Source organism: Cheilinus undulatus, linkage group 13 (genome assembly GCF_018320785.1).
Source record: "Cheilinus undulatus linkage group 13, ASM1832078v1, whole genome shotgun sequence".
Taxonomy (NCBI): domain Eukaryota; kingdom Metazoa; phylum Chordata; class Actinopteri; order Labriformes; family Labridae; genus Cheilinus; species Cheilinus undulatus.
Genome location: NC_054877.1, coordinates 1269962 through 1293908, shown reverse-complemented (window position 1 = coordinate 1293908; position 23947 = coordinate 1269962). Strand labels below are relative to the sequence as shown.

At 40.3% G+C, this 23947-nt stretch overlaps 1 protein-coding gene across 2 annotated transcripts in view; it reads right to left on the bottom strand.

Moving 5' to 3' along the window:
• Positions 1-23947, bottom strand: part of LOC121520051 (xenotropic and polytropic retrovirus receptor 1 homolog) — a 67752-nt gene that overhangs the window by 9609 nt on the left and 34196 nt on the right. For both annotated transcript variants that reach the window (XM_041803282.1, XM_041803283.1), the window contains exons 3-12: positions 17622-17723; positions 15537-15760; positions 11958-12107; positions 11312-11395; positions 9714-9795; positions 8128-8217; positions 4921-5018; positions 4601-4780; positions 1924-2089; positions 1640-1843 (exon numbers count right to left, since the gene is read on the bottom strand). In XM_041803282.1, coding sequence (XP_041659216.1) covers positions 1640-1843; positions 1924-2089; positions 4601-4780; positions 4921-5018; positions 8128-8217; positions 9714-9795; positions 11312-11395; positions 11958-12107; positions 15537-15760; positions 17622-17723 — 1380 coding nt within the window. The remainder of the gene's footprint in view (positions 1-1639; positions 1844-1923; positions 2090-4600; positions 4781-4920; positions 5019-8127; positions 8218-9713; positions 9796-11311; positions 11396-11957; positions 12108-15536; positions 15761-17621; positions 17724-23947) is intronic.

The window sequence follows — 23947 nt, the reverse complement described above, 5'->3', positions numbered from 1 at the left end:
TGAGAGGCAGAGTAGAGACAGCTGCATTGTTTTTGACAGATTTACCCACAGTGGAGAAATATCACAGATTTTGAATGTCTGATGAAAACTACGTTACATAACATTTTTTACATCACGTTTTAGTCATCTTGATGAAAACTAAACTTAGTTTTTGTCAGTTTTAGTCATCACAGATCTCTTTTTGTTAGTCTTAGTCTAGTTAATCATGGATAAAAGGCTGTTGACAAACATTTTTAGTCAGAGTTTTAGTCAATGACATTAACACTGCATGAGACACTGAGAGGGGGTCTCCAGATGCCTTAAAAAACTAGGAATATTTTTTAATTTACACTGTTGCCACTTTACACCAATTTTGCCAATTTTAACATATTTTTGCCACTTGAAACCCATTTTTTGTCAGTTTCAAACCCTTTCCACCAGTTTTTTCTGCCTGTTTTTGCCGCTTCTAAACCAAATCTTGGCACACTCTGCCTATTTTTGGCTCTGTTGACCCGTTATTGCCACTACCAACCCCTCTTTACGCCACATTTCACAGTTTGATATGCCCATTTATCCAGTTTTACCCATTTCTGCCTCGGCTAACCTTTTTTGCCAGTTTATATAAATTTTCATCTCATTTCACCAAATTTGCACCAATTTTTTCTACTTCAACACTTTTTTATTCCCCTTTTACCAATTCATATGCCTGTTTTTGCTAATTACAACCCATTTTAGCCATTTTTAATGTATTTTCATTCTGTTTCAAACAAAAGGATTGAACATTTTCAGGAGGGCTACCAATGAGTTAAAAAGATATTTGTTTCTTTGATAAGAGTGGTTATTATTCAGGTTAAAAATAAAATACCACAGCTTAACTTTACAGTGGACCAGGATTTTGCTGGCCCCTGTTTGGCTGGGCCATCTTTCCCCCCTTATGGACAGCCTTGTCTCCACATGACTATCCTGAATGTTCATGGCTGTGTTCAGCCACCTTCAGGTACAGTGGGGATCCCCGGTCTCTGACTTCTCTATGTTGGGGGTCAAGGGCTGAAAAGGCTGAACCCCTGCTCTACAGGACTGTCAAACTGGGATGTAAATTTGTGTTAGCACTGGAAATATCAGGTCTGCTCCACTGTGGCATAGGTCAGACTCACCGTTGGTGTTAAGTGCGAAAAATGTGCTTTTCATTTGGTAGCTTTAAAAAAATCATACATCAACATTTCATTTTACTTTCATTGAGCTAATCTTTTCACCTACAACCGACCTAATTATTGATATCAATATTCATTAATTTGTAAAGATTTTAAATCCTGAAGTGTCAGTTCTTTGTCATGGTGCCACCACGTTTTCGGTGGAAAAAAAAAACTGGAAAAATTATAATCTTCAATATATCCATGCAAAGTAATTTTCTGTGTTTGTATTTCCAGAAGGGACCGCCACAGCTGTGTGAGACATTCTTGTAAACTGACATGAGGCATTAGAAATGCAGTCATTCCTGTCAGTATTATTGATGAGCGTTTGAGCAGAGTCAGTGAAGTTAACCAGCCTGACCTTGACTTCCTCCTGTATTTCTCTTTCTACAGTTCTGGTGCTAACATCAAAAGTTCAGAGCTGGAGAGAATAAGCCCAAACATGGAGGACCTTTGAGTCTCCATCATACCTTTGTGTGTGCTGTACAGGGCAGCGAAGGTGACAACAAAGAAAGAGGTGGAGTATTTCCCAGCATTCACCAGGTGAGGGAAGGCCCGTTTGGTGTCACGGTAACGGCGCAGACACTGGACGAACCGAAACCAAGCAGGAAGACACTGGATCACGGCGCGAACGCCGTAGGAGTAGGAATTACAGACGTCTCTACCTTCAGAGACTGACACAGAGAGGATGTGGTCATCGTTAGGCACCCTTATTCACAGAAACCCACACAGTGGCTCCTGGGTTCACTCTTACCTGAACTGCTGATGAGTCCATCATGTTTTTTCCAGTCCAGTTCAAAGCTGTAGAAACAGATCATGTACTCAAGATCCATCAGAACCACCACCAGAGAGTTCAGCTGGTCAGCCAGCCAGAAGTCTGCAAAGCCAACTCGGTGAAACGGAGCCGTCACCACGCGGAACTACGGAGAAAGGCAAAGATTTTTCAGGAGGTTTGAAGGCGGGACAGGAGGACATTACTATGACACAGGAGAGACGTATGAGCGTGCGTCAGCATGTCTCTGAATGTGGGTCAGTGTGAGTCTGAGCGCGCTCAGTAGAGACAAACTACAGGGAAGGACAACAGATAGTCTGTCCTATATCAGACCCGGACTGTGTCGATCTCTTACATGAAATAATAAGATTAAAAAACGTTTTCATCATGGTTACAGAGGACAGCTGTATAAACGTTATCACAGTCAACACAGACTTAAAAATGGACAGATGGCTCTAGTTTCTGGCCTTTCTAACCTACAAGACATTCCTTTGTCTTTAAATTCTTTAATCGTTCTTTAAATTTAAATTTAACTCTCTGAACCCTCAGCTACTTCTAACCATGGTGTCTCTCCTGGACTCTTTGTCTTAAAAACATTAACGCTGTGGTCCACAGCCAAGCTCTAAACATCCTTCTGTTCAGAACAACCTGGGCTTTAAGAATCTGTGTGCTGCAGTAATGTCACTGCAATTCTGAAAAAGTTATGGGACTATAAAGACAAAAGAAAAACTAATCAGAAATCAAAGATTTGTATGTATTAAACAGTAAACATTAGTGAATGATGAGGGGGTTTATTTGCACAAACTTGTTTTTTCATCTCTTTGGGACTGAAGAATTAAAAAATAATCATTCTGTGACAAAAACTCTTTAAAATGTTCACATTTTTATAAAAAAGTCCTTGTGTTTTGAGGAATTTGAGTCATTATTTAAAGCAGAGACTCCGAGGGACACCTCACGGCCTCTCTGTGTCTCTTTCTCTGACTCATTCAGGCTCTCTCATTCAGTTCCGAAGTCTGTGCACATGCTCTGTTCAGCAAAGCATGATGTGACAACACAATAGTATGCCATTGGTTGCCACAGTCCAGTTGCAATGCATTCTGGGATACAGACAATTAGCGGCTAACCGGGTACGGCAGGAATGATCGAAAAATGGATTATAACTGGATAAAAAGACGTCCAATATCACAGTTACTGTTGTGGATTAAACCTTTAGAGATCCTGGAAAGTCAGCCAAGTTCTAGGCTCGCTAGAAAACGTTCTGATCGAGCAGGGGTGTCAAACTCAAGGCCCGGGGGCCAAATCCGGCCCACGGTACAGTTACAGCCGGCCCGCAGGATCATTAGTATTTTTATTATAACTGGCCAACCAGTAGGAAATCTGCAGATTTCTTCCAGTATAAAAATGTAAACTTAACCTCAATGATTTAAAATATTCTTAAGTCATAAAAATGTGTTAAAATAAAGATGACCATATTTTATCTGTATCATATATTACTGTAAATATTATTTTTATCTTTATCTTATGATTTCCAACTAATCTCATATATCAACCTTGAAAACTCATGATTTTGAATTTTATCTCACATTTTGACACTTAAAAATCCTTATTTTGTATTGTATTTCTTATTTAGACTTAAAAAAACTCATGATTTACAATTTTAGCTCATAATTTGACCTTTAAAACTTATCATTTTGAAATTTATCTCATCTTTGGACATCAAAAACTTATTATTTTGATATTGTTTGTCCTATTTTGACCTTTAAGACATGTGATTTCCAGTTTTATCTCATAGTTTGAACTTAAAAATGTATTATTTTGAATCTTATCTCCTATTTGAACCTTTAAAACTCATGGTTTAGACCTTTTTCCCCTCATATTTTGACCCTGAGAACTCATGATTTTGGCTTGTTTCCCTTACATTTTGACCCTTAAAACTAATTATTATGTATTTAATCTCATATTTTGACCGTTAAGACTCATGATTTACAATTTTATCCCATAATTTCACCTTTAAAACTGATGATTTTTAATTTTATCTCATATTTGGACATCAAAAACTCATGATTTCTATTTTTTCTCATGATTAATTTCTTTTAACCTCATATATTTTCCTTTTAAAAACATTTTTTGGACTTTTCATGTTCTGACCTTTTGAACCTGTTTCTCTGAACTGGACCCTCTAGGAAGGGTAAGACACAGACAGGGCGCAGAGGGAAAGGAACTGAAGGATTTTCAAGTATTTTGGCCCTTTTCAGGAGTAAAATGGAGTCAAAGTAAGACGGGGAGATTGGTGTGTCATCACTAGTACTCTGAGGGCTGTCCAGACTGTTTCCTGTCGGCAGAGCTCTCGGTTACCAATCAACCTTAAAGCTGAACCGTATCCATAGTCTAATCTTTGGTAATGACCAGAGAATGAGGTAGTGGACACAAACACTCAGTTAAAGAGTCTGCAGGCTGACCTCACATCAACAGGAGCAGCATGTTAGGACTTTGGCTGCTGTGGTTTTAGTTTGGAAATGAACCCCAATCTTTCCAAAACAAATCAGGATGTGAAATAAAACAGTGTTATTTACCCCGGTCAGAGACATTACATCTATTTTCTGATCTGAACATGAAGTAGACCAAACAGTACATCAGTGTGCAGAGTTTGTGATCATACCAAGAGTTTGAGCAGCCAGAAGCGTGACTTGTAGTAGCAGGTCTTGAACGGGTTGATGAAGAAGAGGAAAAAGAAGCCGTAGAGAGCCAGAGGGTTGGCCTGCATGGGTACCAGGATGTTATCGCTGAACAGACAGGACAGCAGGCTGACGCACCAAAGCACCCCCAGCAGACCTGCAATCTGCACGCACAGAAAGCACACAAACACGGTCAGTGTGAGCGGTCAGAGGAACTCTGAGTGTGATAAACAGCAGAACTACTCCATCATATTAATGTGAGACTTTAATCACATGTCCAGGTTCTGTTAGCAGCATATCTGACCTCAAACAGATGTTGGTGTGACAGGTTGTTTCTGGGGTTGAGCTCAAAGATGAGAACATGGTTCACTCCGGCCTGTCTCCAACCATACGTGTTTATCCCTGGGGAGTAAATGCATGGATAAATATTACTTAGATAGTTTGAAAGAACATGGTAGACACAGACAGGTCACTGAGAAAGTGTGCAGACCCCCTTCACTGTTTCATCCTGATGCTACAGTCATTTCAATTCATTTTATCCTCATTCATCTACACTCAGTGTATGTCAGCATGGCACAGAATTTAGACAAAAACAGTAAATTTATCAAAAATAAAAAAACTGAACTATCACACTGACATCAGTGTTCAGGTGTAAATGTAGCTCAGGTTCCCTGTCTCTGGTCTGTGCTGAGATGTTTCTACACCTTGACTGGAGTCTACGTGTGCTAAATTAACCTGATTGGACAGGATGCTAAAGGCTCACACCCCTCTATAGAGGGACTCTCAGTGTAAAACCCAGGGTCAAAGGTCAAAGGAGCTGCAGAGCTGCAGAACTGGCACAAGCACAGATCTGGGGGAGGCTACAGAAACATTTCTGCTGCTCTGAAGGTTCCCAAGAGAACTGTGGCCTCCAGAAGTTTGGACCAACCAGGACTCTTCTGGAGCTGGGCACCATCGGAGGGAAGGACCTTAGTGAGAGAGGAGACCAAGAACCTGATGGTCCCTCTGACTGAGCTCCAGAGATCTTGTAGAGATGGGGCAAAGTTCTAGAGGGACAACCATCACTGCAGCCCTCCACTGATCTGATTTATAGAGGAGTGGAAATGTACAGGAAAACCCGCTTAGCTTTTATTTAGAGATTTCTGCAAACTCCAAGCAGAAGAAGGGGGTCGGAAGATTTTCTGAATGCACTGTTTGACCGTCTAGACCAGCGATACTCAACATGTGGCTCTGGAGCCACATGTGGCTCTTTTATGTCTTAATTTGAAATTCTTCAGAAAACCTTGAAAATGGAAACTTTGACCTTATAAATTCTCTCTTTGTCACATTAATCAGTTTGTTTCCTACACTTCTACAGTGGGCTGTAAGGGTCAAACCTAACGGTCGACCTTTATTTTTGTCTCTGTATATTTCCATTGCTCCTATTTGCAATTTCTTGTCCCTGTTTTACATTTTTTTACTACTTTAACCAGTTTCTGCTGCTTTTAGCCCATTTATACCACTTCTTTTAGCTTTTTTCGACCATTTTTTACCACTTTTTTTGCCCTTTTCAATCAGTTTTAGCCACTTTTATCCTGTTTCTTTTCAATTTTTCACCCATTTCGGCTGCCTTTTGCCATTAAATGCCAATTTTTCCCCATTTTCCCATCTTTTCTTGCCCATTTAAGTCACTTTACACTCATTTTTTGCTGCTTTCTGACCACTCTAACTCAGTTTTGTGACTTTGCAACCATTCTTGCTACTTTTCACCCAGTTTTCTCCATTTTATGCATATTTTGCCCCTTTTCCCCCCTTTTTTTTTTGCCATTTTTATTCCATTTCTGTTGCTTTTAGCCCATTTTTACCACTTCTTCTAGTGTTTTTTCAACCATTTTTGCCACTTTTATTCCATTTTCGCCCTTCTTCATCAGCTTTAGCCACTTTTATCCTGCTTCTTTGTAATTTTTGTGCCCATTTCAGCTGCCTAATGCCATTAAATGCCTCTTTTACCCCATTTTCCCATCTTTTTACAGCTTTTTGCCTACTTCAGTCACTTTTCACCACTTAGATTGTGGCTCTTGCAAAGGCATTTTTCAACAATTTGGCTCTTTGGTTGAGCAGTGTTGAGTAACACTGGTCTAGACAGTTCAGGCTGGTAAGCCATCAAAAATGTGTAAATATGACAGAGAGAGACATTTCCACATCTGTGCAGACAGAAATGAAACAATCACATCAGGGAAATGTCTGTGAATAAAAGGCTGCCTGCTGATACGGACGTCATGCCAGTAACACTGTGCATCCTGGGTTGTCCCACAATCAGAAGGTTGTGGGTTCACTCCTCAGCTCCTGCAGTCACCTGTTCAGTGTGTCCTTGATCACTCCCACTGCGTTGTTGGTGGCGTGTAAATGTGTATGGATGCATGCGCATGGAATTAGCTGATGCTGATGGACGATTCTCCGTAGTGACCTCTGCTGTCAGTGTGTGAGTGAATAGGTAGGTGTGACCTGCAGTGGAGAAGCCCTTTGTGATGATGACCAGAAAAGCTCAAGTCTTTTTAATAATCTATGCCAGGGGTTCTCAACGTTGGGGTCACATGACGCTGAGAGGGGGTCTCCAGCTGCCTTAAAAAAACTACGAACATTTCAAATGACACTGTGGCCACTTTACACCAGTTTTGCCAGATTCTAACCCATTTTTGCAACTTAAAACCCATTTTTTGTCAGTTTTAAACTCTTTCCATAATTTTTTCGGCCTGTTTTGCCACTCCTAAACCAGATCTTGCCACTCTCTGCCTATTGTTGACTCTGTTGACCCATTATTGCCATTATTAACCCCTTTTACCACTTTTTCAGTCACATTTCACAATTAGATATGCCAGTGTTGCCAGTTCCTGACTATTTCTGTGTCTGCTAACCCTGTTTTGCCAGTTGATATCAATTTTCATCCCATTTCACCAAATTTCCATCTATTTTTGCCACTTAAATGTCATTTCAGCCACTTTTGAATCTCCTTTTAACTACTATATATTCCCATTTCTCAACTTTAACCCATTTTTGCCACGTTTGGGTATTTTATGCCACTTTTATCTAATTTTTGGCATTTCTAACCCATTTCTTTGACTTTTAAGATCTAATTTCACCACCTTTCCCACCATTTTTGGCCATTATTAATCCATTTTAACTATTTTTAACTTATCTTAATTTTGTTTTTGACAAAAGGATTTAAATTTTTAAGAGGGCTACTTACTACACAAATGAATTGAATGAGTTATTATGCAGGTAAAATATAAAATACCACAGCTTAACTTTACAGTGGACTATGATTTTGCTGTCCCACAGTTTGGCTGGGTCCCAGAAAGCTCTCCCATTTTCCCCCCTTATGGGCGGCCTTGTCCGTACGCGACTATTCTTGAATGTGCCTGGCTGTGTTCAGCCACCTTCAGGTACAGTGGGGTCCCCGGTCACTAGCACCTTTATTTTGGGGGTTGCGGGCTGAAAAGGTTGAGAAACACTGATTTCTGTGCGTGTGTACCTAAAAGGAAGAGAAACTCTATCAAAAGGAAGCCCCCTCTGTAGATCCGGACCATTGGCCACACATCGTCACTTCGAATCACCACGGCTCCTGGAAACAGAGAGAGAAAAATCCTGTTTTAGGACAAAAATAAAATGTGACCCAAAGGTAGCAGAGGAGAGCGTCAGCAGTCTTCAGCTTTACAGAGAAGCTAATGTTGGTGATTTTTCCTGATGTTAACAGAAACGCGTCTTTCTTCCTGCTTTCATGCTTCCATAGCTCAAATATCACGCTGAGAGCAGCTGCTGAGATCTCAGAGGCATACAGTCACTTCTGAACATTTAACAGTCACAGTGTGACGTTCTCTGAAGAACAGAGACTGCAGCTCCAACAAGGACTGTTAACCCTTAGAGCTCACAGCTATTTTCTCACCATCATGTCTCGTCTGGACTTTTTGTCTTAAAAGCTGTAAAACATCAGCCCTGTGGTGCACAGTCAGATTCTATACATCCTTTTTATCAGGACAACCTGGGCTTTAAGAATATATCTACTACAGTAGTAACACTTGAATTTTTAAAGTTACTGGACTCTAAAGACAAAAGAAAAAAACAACTCTGAAATTGAAACTCGGAGATTTTTATTCATAACACACAGAAAACATTAGTGACTAATCCTTTTCTTTGCACAGACTTGTTCTCCATCTCTTGGGGACACAACGGTGAAAAAATTAACATTAACGGTTAACGGTTTTCAAAATATCTACATATATACAGAGAAAAAAGTCCATGCCCTTTTTGCTGTAAGATTCATTTGCACAATTCCTCAAAGCGGTAGAGACGCAAGTGGTCCCACAATGCATTGCGGTAAACACCATGGCAATGACCTGGGCAAAAAGCCGAAGTAAGTGATTAAAAATGGATTAAAATGGATAAAAAGACGCTTATTATCAGATCTAACGACGTGGATTCAATCTGTACAGACCCCGAAAAGACACCGAAGTTCCAGGCTCACTAGAACGGCGTCCTTTAGGGCTACGGAGACATCGATGGTAGCAAACGAACGGCAAGATGGTCAGATTTCAGAGGAAGTAAGTCTATGACTTACGGTTCAACAGTTATCAGTAATTTTATAAACCTGTGACTTCTTGTTATTTATGACACCGTCCTCAGAGACCCCAGAAAGTCAGCCAAGTTCAGGGCTCACTAGAAAGTGCTCTCTAAGAGCTCTGAGTGCACGGAGGACTTGATCAGAAAGGCACAACAGAGAGCTTTCAGATAAAAAAAACAACTAAGAGTCTACGATGTACGGTTCAAACGTCCAAGTGATCTATAAAGGGATGTGCCTGGGGGTCCGTGCCAGGTGAGCTCTAAGGGTTAAACTGTTGGGACTAGCTTTTAAGGAACAGTGAGTAACAGCAGTGTTGATGCTGCTGCTAGGCTGAGGCAGACGCTGGTAAAAATAGGATGAGTATTTGTGGTCTGGAGAGACTGATCAGTCATATTAAAGGAAGTTCAATCTGAGTCACTGAATGCTAAGAGTTTCAGATGTCTTCACGCTAAAACACTCTGGATGCATGCGTGTATGTATGTGAGTGTAGGTTGCATTACCTGTAATCACCACGGTAACTATAAGGACGAGAAACACTCCACAGTAAAGCCCGACTCTAAAGGTGGTCCAGGCAGGAGCAGGCTGAGGGAGAGAGGACATGGGACAGTCAACACCATAGACCAGATCAGGACACAGTTAGAACACTCAGCACAACAGAAACATGAAGAAGGTCCACTGTCAGCTCATCTGAGTCTGAGGCAGCACATGAACGGTGTTCACTCCAGGAAAACACAACGTATAAACTGTTTATATGTGCCGCTCCTGTTGGGCTTGTGTTAACACAAGGTAGAGTTTGTCTTAAAACCAGAATCCTGAATTCTGATACCATAGGAGCTAAAATCTAGTGATACCGAGACAAGCTTTAATACCACAGTAATATTTAATTCTGAAACGTCTCTGTATTCAAAATGAAAAGTAACAAAAAGACTGTACTTGTATTTGGATAAAAGCATACAGACGTAGTCGGTGAAATGTTGGCTGTGACAGATGTTGGTGAAAATAGGATGAGTATTTGTAGTCTGGAGAGACTGATCAGTCAAATCTGAGTCACTGAATGCTAAGGGTTCCAGACATCTTCACTCTCCTGCAGTACGGCTGAGAATCATTTGGGTTTCTTCTGATACTGGTGCATGGATAAGAAAAGGAAACCGGAGTAACTTCTTAATGCATGAGGCTCAAGTTAAACTGATATACTGCCTCTGTGTCACAGACAAACTATGAATAAATGTGTCGGTAGATGCCATTATTTTATTGGTAGGAACGTGCAAACAGAGCAAAGACGTTACTGCAACAGTAAAACAATCTAGAGATGAAACATTCAAAGAAGAGTCTATAATAAATCAGCACATTTCTGTGTTTAATTTGGGGTAGCAGGGTATCTGAATGAAGTAAAACTGTGTGCCAGTGTTTGATACCCATCCCTACCCTGCAGGAGTCTCTGTCTGAAACCTGTCCATCCAGCAGAGAGAGGAGAGGATATCCTCTGAAGCTCTTCATTATTAGCTACTGCGGCTACCAGCAGCTAGTCGGGGCGCTGGTAGGCGGAAGCTGTCAACAGGATTCAAAATAAATGCCTGGCTGAAATGTGACGGTGTAGATCGTTGTTCCGACTTTCTACCGATCTGATTGGATAATTAACCAATCGATATACCAATACACATCGATGGATCATTGAACTCCTAGTGATGCTTATGGTGTGGATACTGCATGCATCTGTGTGTGAGCGCCCCCACAATAACACTGACACAAAGACTCTGCTTTTTGCTTCAGGAATGGTCGATCTGCCCTGATTACAGGAACAGAAGCAGCAGAAGTTCCTGTGAATCAGACGTAGAGATGCATGCATGATGTCTCAGATAGTTTGGTCTTTGGTTGTCCTGTTGGCTCAGGCTGATGGTTCAGCAGGTCTGCTTCTGTTGGCTTTAGTTACAAACTGTTGGTTAGACTCAGAGGACCAAGGCCAGATCCTCTGACAGCATCCTCGGCTTCCCTTTTTAGTCCATGTATTAAAATTCAGATCAGCGGTCAGGCCGTCATGTTTAATCTAGACTTTCTGGGGTTTAGGAATAAAAATGTGCAGTGTTCGTGTATGTCTGACCTGTGCAGCTCCGAGGGGGGGTACCCTCAGTCTCTTCATGGCCCTCTGCCGGTCACCTCCTTCCAGCTCTGTTGTGACCAAAGCCTGAGAGACAGGGAGAGGGTTAGGGTTGGTTTTACTCCTGGGACTTCCTCATTCATGCTTTCACTGTAGTCAAAGGAGAATTCTGTTACTCTAACACCTCGACTGTTGTTAAAATACTTCCTGGGTTTAAATGCACAGGAAGTGGATCAGTTTGATCAGCGCTGAGCTGTCCCAGTAGATTCAGGACTGAGTTACCTTCATGCTGATGAAAGATCCTTTGTGGAGCAGAATCAGTAGTTTTGTCCTCTGTAAAGCCACTAGACTACATTTACAGTAAACTCAGTGACCTTAATGGTAGCTGGTCTATGGCAGGCTGTATTTTTCACACTGTTTAAGGTTTTTTAATGGGTTACTTGGATCCAGAGGAAAGGCTGTGGTGTAAAGGCTGATTATTTCTAAGGACACCTTCAGTGAAAATGGGTCCATTTATCCCAGTACATTACACTGGAATCACCACAGCCAATTTCACAGAACAGCAGAGAGAAAAGCACAGGAATGACCCTTTAACTACAGCGATGCTCTCAAGCCAATATGAAATCTGCATATCTATGGGGGTGTGCACCTCCGTCTCAGAGATCAGCTGTGTGATTTTCTTGCACGTGTAAAACGGGGCCACTTCGACATGAGCAACCCTCCAGTCAGCCCCCCTCGATGTCTCCAAAATCTTATCATGTTTCTTCAAGATCTTCCTGAAGCCTGTGAAGTTCAGATTCTACAGAGAGAGAGAGGGAGAGAGAGATTTTAACCAGGGTCAAAGGTTAAATGAGCTCCACAGGACAGCAGGGTGTGTGTTAAATCTGTACTAAAGCAGTCAAACCCGACTTTTACTTTATTCTCTGTATTTTGGTTGTCATTGGGGATTAATCACTTCTTTATTTGCATGTTTAAAATTCAGCTGTTGTGCATTTCAACATGAGTTTTCAGACCATGACAACCTGAAGCACTTCCTGCTAGAGTCTTTGTTTCTAATCAGTGCAAAGAGAGGAGTTGATGATGCTGACCTTCAGGTGTTTTATTTAAATGAGTGCTGCACTGCAGCAGAGTGGAGGACGGAGCCAGCTGTTCTGTGGAGTACAGTCTTTAGCATTGTTAATAAATATGGAGGAGTGCATGTACAAAATGACCCTCTGATGATCCCAGTTAATGCAACAGCAGAGCTCCAGTTTAGTCCCAGCAACTGTTTCGAGCCTAGGTGTCAAACTCAAGGCCCAGGGTCCAAATCCGGCCAGTGGAACAGTTAAATCCGGCCCAGAACATCATATAATATTTCTGTTTTAACTGGTCCATCAGTCTGAGGTCTGCAGATTCAGGGTAGGGGTTACCCCACCCTCAAGTATAAAAATGTGAACGTATCCTGATGATTGAAGATTTCCTTGCTAAGTCATAAAATCTGAAAAAGTAAGCAGTAAAAATATTTAGAAGAAGTTAGGAATGTGGGGAAAAAAAATAATTTAGGTTTCAATTTCACATTTTCAATTTAGCATCTCACAATCAGGACTCAAACTTAGGATTTTGACTTTTTTTATTTCATACTTTGAGCATTTCAACTCATAATTTTGACTTCTCATAGAATATTTTGAGCTTTAAGATTCATAAATCTAATTCTTAAGTGATACTTTGACCTTTTAACCAGTTATTTTGTATTTTTAACTTTGACTTCATAATCCAATACTTGACCTTTTAGACTCACAATTGAAAATGCTGAATCATATTTTGACTTCAAATTTTATGATGATAAATTTTCTTTCATGTTTTGACCTTTTTGAACTAATACATTTACTTTTCTCAGATTGTGAGCCTTTAAACTTATCTTTTTAACTTTTTAAACGTCATTTATCATCAGTACTAAGTTTTTATTTCATATTTTATTAGTGGTAAAATAAGGTTGACAGCTTCTGGTTAAAAAGGGGACCCTGTTAGGCCCTCAGGTTAGACCTGAATCCAGAATCTGGCCCCTGCTGTGACTGAGTTTGACTCTCCTGGGTTAGAGAACTCAATAATTAAGACATTTGATCAAGAAACTGCCTGTTAGCATTGCCGAGCAGTGCATCAATACATTTAGAGCTAGTTGCGCTTTTATTTTGCACTTTTTCTAAGCTCAGCATAGTTTACTTCCTGTTTGGATTTTTGTTACTACTAATGAGGAACTTCAGAGAGATCAACACTCAGAAAATTTGCAGAAAAAAGTAAATGAAAACAGCTAAGGTGGAAAGTTTTTAAAGAAGAGCGGTTGTGTGCTTCTTTTCTCTGAGTCGTAACAAACTACAACATCTAAACTACAGTCACCTAAATGACTAAACAGAAGGAGATTAAAGTTCTTTAAACATTTCTGATGCATCATGTCCAGACCCTGATCCTTTGCATGAGCACATTCAAGTGTTCTGTGGCTGCTGGTTCATTTTGTCATCATGTTTGATATTCTTTGAAGGCAAAGTCCCCAGTGACAGAAAAGTCAGGAATCCTGCCCCGTCTGAAGAGATGATCCCAGCGTCTACAGGTGGATGTGAGGGTTGTTTCTCAGAGCTCTGAACTTCATGTGATCAGGGCTGATTGGAGATGAGAAAAAGCCTCTCACAGAAGAACTGAAGAGAACTAAAGAAGTGCAGACATGGGCCTGTAGAAAACCAGGACTTAACTCCATAGTCCTGTTTGTAAATGTTGGTCCGGCTGTTATACTTGGTGGAGTGAGGAGAGCACGAGGGTTCAGGTTTCTGTTGAACAGCCCACAGGTCAGAGTGAAGGACTACACAGCACCGACTCAGACTGGTCTCAAAGATTCATCACAGTTTAGAGCAGGGGTTCTCAACGCTGGGGTCGGGACCCCATTGAGGGTCGTGAGACACAGAGAGGGGGTCTCCAGGTGACTTAAAAAAACTAGGAACATTTTTAAATTACACTGTTGCCACTTTACACCAATTTTGCCTGATTCTAACCCATTTTTATCACGTTTTCGTCCAATTTTGCCAATTGAAACCCATTTTTTCAACCTAAAACCCATTTTTTTTTTCATTTTAAACCCTTTCCATAATTTTTTTTCTTGTTTTTGTCACTTCTAAACCAAATCTTGCCACTCTCTGCCTACTGTTGGCTCTGTTCTCACATTATTGCCACCATTTATCCCTCTTTAACACTTTTTAAGCCACATTTCACAATTTGATATGCCCATTTTGACGGTTTCTGACTGTTTCTGCCTCAGCTAACCCTTTGTGCCAGTTAATATCAATTTCCATCCCATTTCACCAAATTTCCACCTATTTTTGGCACTTTTGAATCCCCTTTTAACTCTTCATATGCCCATTTTTGCAATTTTTTGGTTATTTTTCTGCTACTTTTATCTTTTTTTTGTATTTATAACCTATTACTACTACTCTTCAAATCCAGCACCACCTTTCCCACCATTTTTTTTGCCATTATTAACCCATTTTAGCTATTTTTAATGTATTTTAATTCTGTTTTAAACAAAAGGATAAACATTTTTAAGAGGGCTACTTTCTACCCAGATGAATTAAAGTTTGTTTATTTAATAAAAGTGGTTATTATTCAGGTTAAATATGAAATACCAGAGCTTCACTTTATAATAGAACAGGTTGAGAATCCCTGGTTTGGAGGATAAATGATGGATCGTTGCATCTTCCTCTGGTCGTTTCGTGTGCATTCAGTTTAATCATAAAGAACAAATGCAACGGGGCTAAGATGCCAGTTAGCTGAAGGAGTCACAGATGACTTAGAACAGCATTGAGGTCGAATATCTCACTGACATTTATGCAGATGAGCTTATTTATCAAATATTTGATTCTAGAGTTGGTCTGGATCAACAGTGAGCCCCCCCCCCCACAGTTAACACACCTCCAAATGACCCAGGAGTAAAACACCCTGAAGCTCGTTTCAGCGGTAAGTCCGTTCTTGAGGGATTTAAACCACGAGTCTCAAACAGGTGAAGAGACAAACACCTTTTTATGATTTTCACAGTAAAATAAAGAAATAACTATATCTTTGGTGTTACTTGTTTCTGGGACTCACACTTTAACCTTTAACCCAGAAAACGAGGTTTATACTGGGAGGTGAGTTTTACGGTGAGAGGGTTATAAGAGAGGAAAATGTTTTCTGTCCACATAGACGAGTGTGTGTGTGAGTGTGTAACCTGATAGTTCTGCAGCAGTATGAGGCTGAGGTAGAACTCAGAGAAGGCCAGCTGGAGGTCCTTTATGTTCCTGTGCTTGCATCGCTCCTGCTGGGACAGAGCAAACACCGTCTTCCTCCTCCGAAGGCCCCGCCCATTAGCCCAGGTCTCCCTTTGGGCATCCAGTGATGACTGTAGCTCGTTCTGCAGTGTGGCGAATCGCCGCTGAGCCTCAGCGAGCTTTTCTGGAAGAATGAGCAGGAAAGATATGAAGACAGAGCGCCATGCACGGCACAAGGAGCTGAATATAATCAGAGCAGTGTTTCAGTGACTGAGCTCAAACTTTGAGGGTAAAAAGCCCTGGGCCTCATTCACCACCGTCTCTGAAGACTGGTCTTTAAACTGGTCCTTAGAAAGTTCTAAGAAAACCCTACGCCAGTGATACTCAATCCTGCTCAACCAAAGGGCCAAATGGTTGAAAAATACCTTTACAAGAGCCAATCTAAGTGGTGAAAAGTGGCAAAAACAGCTTGACGTAGCAATAAAAAAAAGCTAAAGGTGGCAAAAAATGGTCAAAAAGCAACAAAAATGGGGAGGAAAAGGGTCAGAAAGTAGCAAAAATGGGAGAGCAGTGACAAAAAAATGAGTTACAGGTGGTAAAAATGGTATGAAAGTGGAAAAAAATTGAGTGAAAAGTGACTAAAATGAGAAAAAAAGCAGTCCAGAGTGGCAAAAATGGGCAAAAAAATAGGAAAAAAGTGGTATTGTAAGGCAAAAGGTAGCTTAAATGGGTGAAAAGTGGTGAAAAAAACTGATGAAAAAGGGGCAAAATTTGGATAAAAGTGGAAAAAAAGAAGTGGTTAAAAATGGGCAAAAACTAGGAAAGTGGTATTTAATGACACAAGGTAAATTAAACGGGTGAAAAAGCTGTGAAAAGGGCAAAAATTGAATAGAAGCGGTCAAAAAAATAGGTAAAAAGTTGCAAAGAAGTGTCAAAAATGGGCAAAAAAAGAGGAAAATGTGGTATTTAATGGCAAAAGGTAGCTTAAATGGGTGAAAAAAGGTGAAAAAGGGCAAAAAGTTTTTTTTTTTTTTTTTTTTTTTTTAAGATCTTCTGGGGGAATATTTAAAATCAAGACACAAAAGAGCCACAGTGGCTCCAGAGCCACACGCTGAGTTTCACCGTTTGCAGGTGTGCTTTTTTAATTTAATGAACAGCATCTTAGATAGAGGCTTGTGCATGCCCACGCCGTTCTTACGTCCATATAAGGGCATTAGACTGCCCCAACACTAAAGTGGTTCTGGACTGAAAGGAGAAGCTGGGAGAGGTCAGGGATGATGATCAAACTCTCCTAACAGCTGAGCAGTAGATGCCAAATCAGAGCGACCGCTATCAGCTACTCAGATTCAACAGAAATCCTGATAGTTGGTCCACAAAAACAGAGACCAGAATCCATCTTCACTTCCTTTTCAGTCCAGAGAGAAAGTCAGGAAGCTGAAGTTATCGCTGGTACAACTCTAAACTTTGTCCTTTGAGTTTAAATTTGTCTGAGATGTGCTATACAAATAAAGTTACAGTGAACTGAATAGAAATAGTTAAAAAGTGGAGGTAACGCTGCTCAAACAGGCAGGTTTAACTCCATGATATGAAGTAGACTGAGGGGTGAATACACATGTAGTATCTGCTCGCTCACAGTAACTGATGTTCTTCCATTCAGAAGTGTTATGATTTAAATAAACGCCTGCATTTACTCAGAAAACAGGGCGCTATGGCAGGACTGACCTTTAAATACCCAGGTCTCATTGTTGTGATTTTTAAATGCATTTTTAAAAAGAATATCTAAAAGTTCTATCCAAGTAAACTATCAAACTATTCTCCACGTTGTTAAGATAACAAGAATGCTCTCAATCAACAGAGACACAAGAATCAGTGCTTTTACTCTGGCGTATCAGCGCTGTATCAGTGACCTTTGATTCTTCTCCTGACTAGGACCAAATCCCAGAGGAGGAAACTGATGACTGTCCCAACCTTTCTGAAAGCTCTGAGAGACGACTGAAAGACACGTTTGCTCTTAGAACCATCGCTGAAAGAGTCACAGCGGTTACCTGAGTAGAAGGTGTTGATCTTGGCAAGTTCTTTCTCACACGTCTGGAAGAATTTCTCCTCAAACTTGGCGTAGTACCTCTTGACCGTATCTTCATCTGTGACTGCAAGAAGAGAAGGAATAAAGGTCAGAGAAGCAGTTAATGTAGGGAGCTTTAAAATAAAGGAGTTAATGTAGGGAGCTTTAAAATAAAGGAGTTAATGTAGGGAGCTTTAAAATAAAGGAGTTAATGTAGGGAGCTTTAAATAAAGGAGTTAATGTAGGGAGCTTTAAATAAAGGAGTTAATGTAGGGAGCTTTAAGATAAAGGAGTTAATGTAGGGAGCTTTAAAATAAAGGAGTTAATGTAGGGAGCTTTAAATAAAGGAGTTAATGTAGGGAGCTTTAAGATAAAGGAGTTAATGTAGGGAGCTTTAAAATAAAGGAGTTAATGTAGGGAGCTTTAAATAAAGGAGTTAATGTAGGGAGCTTTAAATAAAGGAGTTAATGTAGGGAGCTTTAAATAAAGGAGTTAATGTAGGGAGCTTTAAATAAAGGAGTTAATGTAGGGAGCTTTAAATAAAGGAGTTAATGTAGGGAGCTTTAAATAAAGGAGTTAATGTAGGGAGCTTTAAAATGTCTCACAGACAGCACTGATTTAAAGAAGAGAGGACAGCAGGTAAATAACAAGGACAGGTGGAGAGAGAGGATTGTCATATAAATACTACACATGTCCTCAGTGACCAGCAGATGGAGCAATGACACAGAAGCGTGGAGCTGCTCCTGCCTTGGTCTGGAGGTTTTTAGTCTCTGTCTTTCAGCTTTGATATTTAATGCCTGATACTGAATGTTTTGATTAAATTTACATAAATATACGCTGCAGAGGAAGTCTCTACAGATGAAACAGAAAATCTTTTTTGTATTTCCAGATTCAGACAGCTTAGTCTGTCTGAAGCTGTTTGGTTTCTACTGAGTCTTCTTAACAGACATCAGGACAAACCAAGGAGAATAACAGCTGCAGTATCTGGACAATCACAATCACATGTCAGTTACAACACGCCAAACGTTCATGTTATAAAAGAAAGACACTGATATCTGTATATCTGTAATGGCTGCAGAGGTGAAGGCCTGGGCCTGAACAGTGCTTGAGTTCATTATTCAGATCTAAAGGGACTATTAAGGTCTAAACTTCATCCTCTATGGATGCAGTGGGTTGTTGCTTTTCCTTCTCTCCTACTTTGATTGATTCAGATTTTTGCATGTCTTTATTTATTTCTATTATTTAAAAAAATGACAAATAAAAAAGACAAACAGGTCAACAATTCTTCGCCACATGAAGACTGACGTGATCTGTCAACTCTCTGAGGCTCGTCATGGTAACGGCCTGAATCCTACAGTTCTGCAGAGTTTTAGGGTAAGAGCAGAGATGGTGAGGCTTGGCTGGTCTTTGCCTACTGACTTAGATAAGGTTAAGTAATACAGCTGAGAGAGGAGACGTGGCAGAAACTCACGGCATTACAGGAGTCAGAGTTCTGGGATTGTTTCAGGTGGTTTACAGCTAAAGTCTTTAAAATCTCTGCAGACAGACACATCCATAAATGCACCTCCTGTTTCTACTCTAACTCCGTTTAGAAAGGCCTGTACCTGATAACACGCTGGGTTCATGATGCTATGTCATCAATGACACGCCTCCTGAAGCGGCTTATCAACTATTGTGAAAACAGAATCATGCAAGTTTAGCTTTTCTGCAACTTCAAACTTAGAGCTGATAAAGAAAGTCAAACAGTGAAATGATGGAGGGAGGACAGCTGGAGGTGTGCCTGTCTGCTTAGAGACAAGAAAAATGGAGCCGCATTTATTCAGAGGACTTGGAAGAACTAGAACACACACCTGTCTTTGGAGGACTAAAAGAAACCCATTTTATTTGAGGTGGGAATCTTTAGGCATCTCATGATTTAATTCAGAGGGCTACGATTCGATTCATAATCGATTACTGATGCATTTGATGCACTTGGTGTTTTTTTTAACATTTCTGTTGTTCTCACTGTGTCAAACATAATAAAAACATTACATTTGAGTTTAGAAAAGAAGAGATCAATCACAGAAATGCACGATAATTATCGGTACTGATAAATTATCGGCTGGTGTTGCATATATTTTACATATTTTTATTATCCCGATAATAAAAATTAACAGATAAAATCCTCCGATAGTAAAGGCTGTTGTCTTTCTCATGAGACTGCACATTCCAAAACAGTAGGTGGCGCCGTGGTATGTGAGCCGCTGTTAAGCACCAGAGAAGAAGAGGAAGCAGCCTCAGTGCTAAGAAGCTAACATAGGTTAGCAACACGGCGGGACTGGTGGAGTTATTCAGTATTTACAGGGAGGATAACATGACAGTGTCTGCCCCGCAAAGATCCCAAAGAGCAAGAGCCGCAATCTGAGTGGTGAAGAGTGGCAATAAAACATTAGTTAAAGGTCAAAATACGGCTAAAATGGGTGAAAAGGGATGAAAATGGGGAGAATAAGTGAAAAATGGTCCAACAATAGCAAAAATGGGTGAGAAGAGACAAAAAAATGAGTTAGAGGTGGCAAAAATGGTCCAAAAGTGGCAAAAAGGTGACAGAAAAAAGAGTGAAAAGTGACAAAAATAGGAAACAAGTGGTATGTAATGGCAAAAGGTTGCTTTTTTGGATGAAGAGTGACAAAAAAGCTTAAAAAATTAGCAAAAATAGGATTCAAGTGGCAACACTGAGGAAAAGTGTCATGAAGAAATTGCAAATATGGGCAAAAAAAAAAAGAAAAAAGGGGTATTAAGAGGCAAAAGGTATCTTAAATGGGCGAAATGTGGCAAAAAAATGGTTTTAAAGGGCAGAAATGGAGTGAAAGTGGCAAAAATTTGTTGCAAAAAAGTTGCAAAATGGCCAAAAAATTAAAAAAGAAAAAACAAAGAAACAAAAAAAAAAAAACCAATAAAAAAGTGTTTAATGGCAAAGATAGCTTAAAGAGGTGAAAAGTGGCAAAAATGGTGAAATTGGCAAAAAAGTTTCCCTTTTTAAGGTTTTCTGGGGAATAATATTCAAAATTAAGACCTAAAAGAGCCACACACTGAGTATCACTGTTTTAAAAATCCCTGTCAGAACACCATTTAAAGGAAGATTTGGCCTTTTCTACCATTTTCCAGCTGTTTTCCATGACTGGGAATGACCAGCTGTTTTCCATGACTGGGAATGACCAGCTGTTTTCCAGGTTTTCCATGACCTGAGAGCTCCCTGACATACAGTGCTTAACAAATGTATGAGACCACCCTAACCCTAACCACAGTCAGGTTTCTGCCACAGCTGCCCTAAATTAACAGCATTGGTAATTACCAAAATTATTTTTGATGTTTCTGCAATGGTTAATACACCAATATGTAGAAGCTCTTTAACCCAAATGATATCTTTAATGCTAAAATAGAATTGATTTACTGATTTACAAAAAAACTGAAAAAATAGTAAAGCACATGAATATTTCTTGATTAATATGTCAAATTATAGTTATTTACTGTCATTCCTGAACAGAAAAATGAGTTTTAGTGGTTGAATGTTATGCTTGATTCATTTCTGACTTCTCAGAGAAGCCCAGTGAGCCGGCTCAAATTTGGGTGAATTCAGTTTGAAATTCCTCATTCCTGTTCAAAATGGTAAAACGTGGAGAGCTGAAAATGAAAGAGTCCGCATTAAAGCACTTCATGATGCTGGATGGTCTCTGAGACAGGTGGTCTGATAAATCTGTTAAACACTGTATGTCTGATTATCCTAGAAAAACAAGCGTGGATTCTCCGTGGTCTTCACTGGTGGATATTTGTATGAGGGGGTTAGATTAGAGAAGGCGGCTCATGCTTCCATAGATTTTTAATCTCAGTGACTTTTTCTCTCCTGGTTGAATAAAAATAAATAACAACAGAGAAAATGCTTTAATTCTGGTTTACCAGGACACGATCCTGTAATTTCACTCATGTTTGAAGTCAAATGTTGAGGAGTTTTTTAGTAAACTGTAATTAAAGAGCGGACGAGGAGAACCTGTTGTCCAACCACACTGTCACGTCAATAACAAGCAAACAACAGGCAGGGCAGGTGGTTTGGAGTCAGAGTGGGCAGACTCCGTGATTCACCGTCTTTCAGACTGGCTGCTTTTAAACAAGACACCAAATTAAGTCAATTGGAGTGCTGGGACCACTCCCTCCCCCTCTCTCTCACCGCAGTCAGACTGCAGTCATCTCCTTATCCCTTTTTGGACTTATTCTCCTCTTTTCTCATCGTGTCCCGGCTCACTTCATCCTGATTATTATCATTATGACCATTATGACATGTCTGTCTCTCTGTAATAGGCTATACTTTTCATTTCACAATTGATGTTTTTTTAGCTCTATTTTTCAGCAACATCCCATTACTCTCACACGTTTGCACAGAGGAGACGTCCAGGCCATCAGAGGTTTAAGGCTGGAAACAGACGAACATGCCCTTTAAAGTTCAGCTAATCCAAGATCCTATCTGCTCAAAGCACGGACAGCCCGAGTTCATTATGTTGAACTAACTCCACATACATGAAAGCATGTCCTCAACAACATACCATCTTACAGCCATGTGCACATTAATGTTAGTCATGTGACCTGACATCGTGCTGCCAGTTCTGTTTGATGAAAACCAAAACCACAGCTTTTCGGTGTTTCTGACAGTAAAAGTCAGTGAAATCGTCGTCAGCAGTCAGAGAGTCTGTGTGTCCATGAGCCTCCAGGCTACAGGTGACGCCGCTGTGTCCCGGATAGATGACAGCAGACCGATGTTAGAGAGTGTTTTCCAGCTATCAGCAGCTCTCTGTCCTCAGTAACATCCCCCCAAGGATGTTCCCAAAAACGCTGTTTAACTGACTCGTCTACAGTGGAGGACATGCTCAGAAAACAGACTCGTCCCAGGGTCTCTGGGTTTCTGATGTGAGCCTGGTGCTCAGTAGAGTGTGGCTAAAGTTAGCAGCTAGCTCTCTCTCTTTGCAGGGTACCATCAGGCTAAATGTGGTTCCTCAATCCTCCAGATAAAGGTGAGAAGGACCCTCAACAGCCTACAAACCACTTTACTTTCATTTTCTAGTTCACATTTAGGGCTGGGCAATCAATGAAAATTAGATTTAATCCTAATATGGTCCGCCGCAATTTTCTAATCGCAGAAGGTGCAACATTTCTTTTACCTGAAAATACTAGTTTCACAGTATGCAGCACGCATTTCAAGCTTCAAACTATCTGCATTATCCTGCTTGTTTGGTCTTGTCTTGTGTGATTGTCCACTTCTATTTGCATGTATTTTTGTTCATTTGTTTTTTTTTAATTTATTTTTGTTATTCTTTCCATCTCTTATCTTCTTTTCTTTTTGTTTGTCTTTTTCTCATGGTAATAGGTATGAATTACATATCATATTCCCACAATGTACAAACTTAAAAGCACAAATAAAGGTGTTAAAAATATATATATAATGAAACACTAGTTTTAAAACTTTTTTTTGCAGCACAGATGTTATGCATTACATTTCATGCAATAATCTAAGTGCCATTTTTTAGAATAGTCTGCAAAAATCTAATTTTCTTCATTTTTGTATGTTTTTCTTATTGAATATGAGAATGACATAAAAATGATCACTTCCCTCGATACAAGAATTCATATCTGAAATGCAATACGAGTCAAAATCATCACAATAAGATATTTTTTAAACTGTTCAGCTCCTCTTGAACCTAATATTGTGTTGGTTTAATATAGAAAGATTTAATGCTCGTGTCTGTTGGAAAATACATAAAATGAGGAACTTCAGAAATAATGGGGATTGTTTCTGCTCCTGTCGCTCTGTGTGTCTCCATGCTGGACTCAGCCCGAGTGCCTGGCCCTCCCCCTCAAAGTGCAGCAGCAGCTCTCCCTCACTCAGTGTTGCCAACTTATCGACTTTGTCGCTATATTTAGCGAGTTTTCAGACCCCTCTGGTGACTCTTTTTCAAAAAAAGTGACTGGCAACAAATCTAGGGACTTTTTCTGGTGTTACTGGAGAGTTTTGGAGACTCTGATGTGAAAGCACAGATCATTGCTGCTCTTCTCACCAGGCAGCACTGCTGCCGTGGGCCTCTCCCCATCCCTAATCACTCACAGACAGCCTCGTCCTCACGCAGTTCGACTGCAGCAGAGTAGGGACTAACGCCCGTGTCAGACTGGGAGCGTGTTTTGCTGCTTGCGTGTGCCATGCATGTCAGCTCTGGTTCCTGCCAGTGCGGCTTTCACAAAGGGCTCGAGTTTTCTGCATGTCAGCCGCACCTCCCTGCTCTCAAAGCC